Source organism: Sardina pilchardus, chromosome 18 (genome assembly GCF_963854185.1).
Source record: "Sardina pilchardus chromosome 18, fSarPil1.1, whole genome shotgun sequence".
NCBI classification, from domain to species: Eukaryota; Metazoa; Chordata; class Actinopteri; order Clupeiformes; family Clupeidae; genus Sardina; species Sardina pilchardus.
The window spans coordinates 14,141,823-14,148,124 of NC_085011.1; the positions used below are offsets into that span (position 1 = coordinate 14,141,823).

General features: G+C 40.2%; 1 protein-coding gene across 2 annotated transcripts in view; it reads left to right on the forward strand.

Annotated features, from left to right (window-relative positions):
• Positions 1 to 815: 815 nt before the first annotated feature.
• zcchc24 (zinc finger, CCHC domain containing 24) overlaps positions 816 to 6,302 on the forward strand; it is a 36,669-nt gene continuing 31,182 nt past the window's right edge. For both annotated transcript variants that reach the window (XM_062519501.1, XM_062519502.1), the window contains exons 1-2: positions 816 to 1,289; positions 5,720 to 5,920. In XM_062519501.1, the coding sequence (XP_062375485.1) occupies positions 1,056 to 1,289; positions 5,720 to 5,920 (435 nt within the window). In that variant the 5' untranslated portion in view covers positions 816 to 1,055. The remainder of the gene's footprint in view (positions 1,290 to 5,719; positions 5,921 to 6,302) is intronic.

A 6,302-nucleotide genomic window follows, 5' to 3' on the forward strand; every position in this document is an offset into this window, starting at 1 on the left:
TGTTCAAATGACATAACTGTGGACAGGTAGGATCACTGTCTGTATCCCACAATTTGTTTTCACTGGGTTCATGGAGTTCGGTAGCCTATTTGTAGATGGTTATATCTCCCCACTCTAGACATAAGGCTAAATGTATCTACAATTACCATTCCGTCCTCACAGTGAATGACAGTGTAGAAGTCACAAGGACATGTTGGTGGAATGGAGTTTGGCAAGTCTTGGGAGATCTCACCTCTAGTAAATTCAACCATTTGTTTACCTCCTGCCTGTTTGGTCACTCATAGGAAATAAATAACACCTAAGGCAGGCAGCTGACATTTTCACATACCAAAATACTAGACTAGATAGGCATTTAGCGCTTTAGTATGTGGACCTATCTACACCATTAAATAGGTACATTCTCTTTAAAGCACTTTATAAAACTTAAATGTTGTCATTCTCATTTTTGCCTGTCAGTCTTTTCGAAATTTCACAGTGAACTTATTATTTTCGAAATTTCACAGTGAACTTATTAGCCTACGTCTGACTACGACAGCGCGCAAAGGTAACGTGAATAGCCTACGCTCATAAATTCATAACCTGCTTATAAATATTTAAATATTATGAAACCAATTACAACCCTGGAGTGGCATAGAAATTAGCTTAATATTAACATTGAAGTGTATGTCCAATCAATCTTTAAACAGTCACAAAATATATCTGCATAAATTATAATCGACCAACCATTGGTTTGCATGCTGTCTGACCCTCCCTGGTGCAAACTGAATATTCAATGAGCTCCTTGCTGTAACAGTGCAAATAGAGATAACGGGGCGCTGACTGAGGCTAAAACTTTTTATACTGACATGTTAGAGCAATGACTTTTGCGTAATAGTAAACCTGGGACTACGATCCCAGCGAGAAGACAGGGTCTGTGGGGAAAGAACAATTACCAGACTATTTGGAGTAGGCTAGGGAACGCAAGACGGCTAATTCAGTAGGCTAAACTTTGAGCGAGCCAGCGAAGCTGAGTTATCCAAACGAAACGGTGGAAGAGCAAGTTTATCCTTTTAAAGATGAGCTTGTTGTCTGCCATTGACACCAGCGCCTCAGTGTATCAGCCTGCTCAGCTTCTGAACTGGGTCTATCTGTCTCTACAAGACACCCACCAGACCAGTGCATTTGATGCCTTCAGACCCGAACCCAACTCTTCCCATCCGGACCCCTACAGCAAGCCTCCCGCTGCTGACCTGAGCTCGTCTCTAAATTCCAACTATCTCAACAACTTCTTTCAGCTACAGAGGAATGAGGTTAGTAGCTAAACCTCTGTGCTTTTCTGCTGCTATTATCTAATCTTTACTTGCTCTGATTATGGTTTTATTTCATTGAATTCATTCATATCGCCTGCTGTGTATTGAATGAAGTGGAACCAAATGTAGGCTATTAGACTAACTTCTTTCAGCGTGTGGGACATGGGTCATTCTTGTAAGATGAAGCGCCATGACATTTTGACGTGTACTAGATGTAAAGTAGGATTTCCCATTATTACTTTTGGACAATAATACATTAACAAATGCTTGGTCTACCCTCATCTAAATGGGAAGTTTAAAAACTGTGAGGGCCACTGAATGATTGCTAATATTTGTTGACAAGACAGACCTATTGGTTTACAATATAGTTTCAAACTTCTCTCCTCTATTTTCAATTGAAAATAATGACATTCAAGAAGAGCTATGCTTATTGTCGCGGGCAACTACTAAATGTAAGCTAGCCTACTTTACATAAATAATATCAAATAGCCTATGCGCACAGAGGGATGAGCAACCAGTGCATGTTGTATAGGCGTAGTCTACGGCGATGCTTGAACAATTTAAGAAAGTCTTAGGACAGGCCTCGGGAGTGAAATAAATAGAGCCAGAACAAATTTGTAAATGACCTCTGAGGGATAGGTCAAGATCTCAAAAGATTTGCTTTGTGAGCTTATAGCTTCATTAAAAGTCAGTTGTTTCGTGTTAACTTGATGTTGAGGTCAGCGTGCATGTAGGGGAGAGAGGGGTAAGACGAGCCACTTTTTACATTTTTCATCACAGCGTCATGTTAATGACGTCTTTTTTTGCAATCTTCATACCATATCAAACTTCAAAGTGTCCTGCTACTATTTGACTAAAAAAACCATTGAAAACATTTTATAGACCCTGTGATATGCCCTTTTGAAAAAAAGTGGTCAAGTGGCTCAACTTACCCCATGCACGGGGTAAGATGAGCCAATGTGTGGGGTAAAATAAGCCAAATTAAAAACTCATGTAAAAGATTGTTTTATTAAGTCTTTCATTGTTCATAACATGAAATATGACCTGTAAAAGCTATGTCAACCAATTCAGCCTTTAAACTTATCTTAAAATCCATTTAAAGTTTAAAGGGGATATAGAGTGGATGCATGGACCATATTATCTTGTTCTCATATGTTAAAATATGTTAAAATACAATATTGAACATTATTCTCATATGTTAAAATATCATATTGTAATCATTATCAAAAATAAACTCAACTGCAATTTAAAAGCCTGATGTTAAAATATAGGCCTGATATTGTGAGGCTTTTTGTGGCTCAACTTGCCCCACCTCTTATGGCTCATCTTACCCCATAGCACCATTTCGGGAAAAAAATGCTTCTCATGAAAAGTTAGGCTAAGATTTGTCGTTTTGATTAGCCCTCATATAATAGCTTATAAAGGCACCATCTCAGATACAATGTGTCTAAATGTTATTTAATTCTTGTTTTCTCTAAATCATCTTACTTCTGGACAAACATGGAATTAACTTAGAGAGCAAAAAAACACATTATTCCAAATATCTTTCTTACCAAATTTTCCATGTGCTTCCCTTTTCTACTGATGTAAGGAAAGGGTCCCCTCCCTCTTAGAATGCTGTCATAGAATTAAATTTGTTTGCCGTATCCTAGAAAAAGGGTATGGCTCACCTTACCCCTCGGCTCGTCTTACCCCTCTCTCCCCTACAGCACGTCCCATCGTCTGGTTTGTGGTCTGCATACTGATGAGCTGGGGTCGCGGGGTTAAATTTTAGTGGCCTACATAAGTACCGATTCATTGTGCCAAGGATGCATATTTAAATGGGTTTTATGGTGGCTTCAAGTTCAACATGCAATGGAAGCGTGCAAGTCGGTGGAATCTGCAGTGGAAGCTTTCTGTTGGTGTTGAAAATGTTGAAAATAATTGCATCCCAATGCTACAGCCTACTCTCCAGTTAATTAAAACAAAACTATGCTCGTTTTTTCGTTCTAGTTTCTTTCAAGTCAAGTTCACAGAGACAATTCCTATAATAAAAGTGTAGATTGTACCGTCAATACAAAATAAACAGTGTAATGTTTATTTGACATGAAGAACGTTGTCCCCACTAACTCAAACACTTTGAATCTTTTAAAGGATTATTATTTTTGGGCTGTTATTGTTAGCCTGGACATGCCAAGGCAGTTGAATAGACTGAAGAATATTGTTCAATGTCTCACAACTGGACAGGGAGAAAATAATTGCCATCCAGGTACATAAAACAGAGCCTATAGGCAGAATCCACATACATGAAACAGATCAATATCAATGCACAACATATGGAATGGGTTTAGCTTAAATGATATACACTCATGCCATGGGATCTGGAAGCAGTTGTGAAAATGAGGACTTGGGAAATCTGTTGCCAAGTGAAATAATAAGCTTTGATGAGGAGTAGACATTGTTTTCTTTTGTGATGTGATGTCAGTATTATGGCTTAATTAACAGTGCAAAGGCAGAAACAGCATGTTTTTGTACAGAAAATGTTTGCCATACAGCATTTGATGGATTGTTTCCAGTCTTTGCCTACCCTCAGCATTATATTGCTGTGTATGCCTCACACAATATTATATTGCTGTGTATGCCTCACACAATATTATATTGCTGTGTATGCCTCACACAAGCCTAATAAGTGCTGTCAGCTCATTTCCTACTCAGTGAGGTGCTAGAGCTGTGTGTTCACTTCAGTCTGTCATTTCTATGGACACAACCGAGAGAAAACTGTCACCCTCACAGACAGAAGACTGCAGGGATGCAGCTCTAATGCTGTTAACGGTATTTGTTGTTGTTTTTGCCTGTGTGTATGTGTGTGAGAGAGAGTGTATAGTGTGTGTGTGTGTGTGTGTGGGGGGGGGGGTATAGGTGTGTGTGTGTGTGTGTGTGTGTGTGTGTGTGTGTGTGTGTGTGTGTGTGTGTGTGTGTGTGTGTGTGTGTGTGTGTGTGTGTGTGTGTGTGTGTGTGTGTGTGTGTGTGTGTGTGTGTGTGTGTGTGTGTGTGTGTTGTGTGTGTGTATGTGTTGTGTGTGTGTGTGTGTGTGTGTGTGTGAGAGAGAGAGAGAGGGTTTGTCAAAGAAAAGGTGTGTGAGAGAGAAGGTCCCCTGCTGTGTATGGGTGAGGTGACCATTTGTTTCATCCATTAGCTGAAGCGTCTGGAAGTGTGTGTAGAACTCCTGGACACGTAGGTCTCCCCCCCCCACCTTTATCCCTTGTTTTGGTCCTTGACCAAATTTAGTTTTGATGATGACTCATTTATATTGAGTGGGATATAAGGTCAACTATGTTGTGGTATACATGGCAAAGATAATGACTTCAAACACAGACAATTCAAGCAAATCAAGAGACTTGCTCTATGTATTTAGTTCAGAACCAGAGCAGGCTGGTTGCTCAAATTCATATGAAAAATAAAGTACCCTAAAGCCTTAATTTTAGTGCATGTTGCCACACTAAAGATATGCTACACAGATAGACAGTGAGAGTGTTCTGAAAACATCTGTATGATGTTAATACACATACGTAGTAAGGTAATAGAGTGGATTTGATGGCAGTATAGGTAAATGGAATAAGGAACACTGGACAATTGTAATACAGAAATAATGTACACACTGTACTTTCTGAGTTTATCCTTAAAAAAATGAACAAAATAGTCTATATAGACATTTAAGATTTTTTCCTTGCCTTGGCAAGGAAAGTAAGTAACTAAAGGTTTGGACGACATTTTGCTTTGCTTGCCAAGAGTTCAGTGCTATGCAGCATTTGACATCAACAATAACTAAAGTCTCCCAACCATAACTGTATCCTCTCAGAGGAAGTGGGCTCTCACAGGGCCAGTAAAGCCATGCATACTGCAGATCTCCAGGTGTATACTGTAGCTTTGGCCTTTCAGCTTTTCAATATCTGGTCACATTTGTCTTAATGCATTTCACTCTTGCAACTGAACATCTGGGCCTCAGTTGATCATGGGTCTACAGGAGGTCATTTCCATTGGATAACGTCTACTCTCAGATTTGTATTATTATATGTATTTAAAAAAGACGGAACAAAGACTATTTTTATTTTATAGTTTCTTGTGGTTTGGAAGGAGTCCAAGATGTTGTTGATTAGTCATTGGGTGTATGGTTGGCATTATTGGTTTCATTTTCAAAACAACCCTTTCAGAACAATTCTTTCTTAGAAAATATTTTTCAGTATAATCAATCAATCAATAATGCAAAGATATGTATTTTCACAATGCTCAACTAGGACTGCTGGCTGCTAACAGTTACTCATTGGGTTTCTGATAACCACCTTGCAGTCACACAAATTAACATCAAAGAATGCTGTGTATACCTCTGACTAACACTAACATGCTGAGCTACAGTATTTTGACAGTTGTGCATTTTTCTCTTTTCCTCACAGGCCTTGAATAGCAACTTATACAAAAACGTCTCCCCCTATGGATCCCTCAACAACATTGTGGACGGGCTGAACTCCTTGACGGACCACTTCTCTGACCTCTCGCTCTCCTCTGAGCCACGCAAGCCCAGCAAGAGACCCCCTCCCAACTACCTGTGCCACCTCTGCTTCAACAAGGGACACTACATCAAAGACTGCCCCCAGGTGAGCGCACCGCACACTGCACTGGGCTCCCCGCGACCGACCCAGACGAAGCCGGCCGCCGCCGCACACTGCAGAGAGAGAGAGAGGCAGTGGCGGGCCTGACCTACTTGCCAGACAGGCAGGCCTCTGTCCCGCTAGTCATGTGTATCAAGTTAATTGGGCAAACTACTGTACTCAGTGCCGGGCAAACTCCTAGAGAGACCATTGAATAATCCCACTCTGCTACGTATAGAGAGAGTTGTTTTTTTTATGAGAGGGACTCGATTAGTAAAACTCAACAAATGTTAACTCAGCACTCTTATACATGGCTAGCGCTGCTGTTTCCTGTTGCGGGGAAGTGATAGCACAATAACATATTGCTCAAGTGTGGCTTAATGAGAAG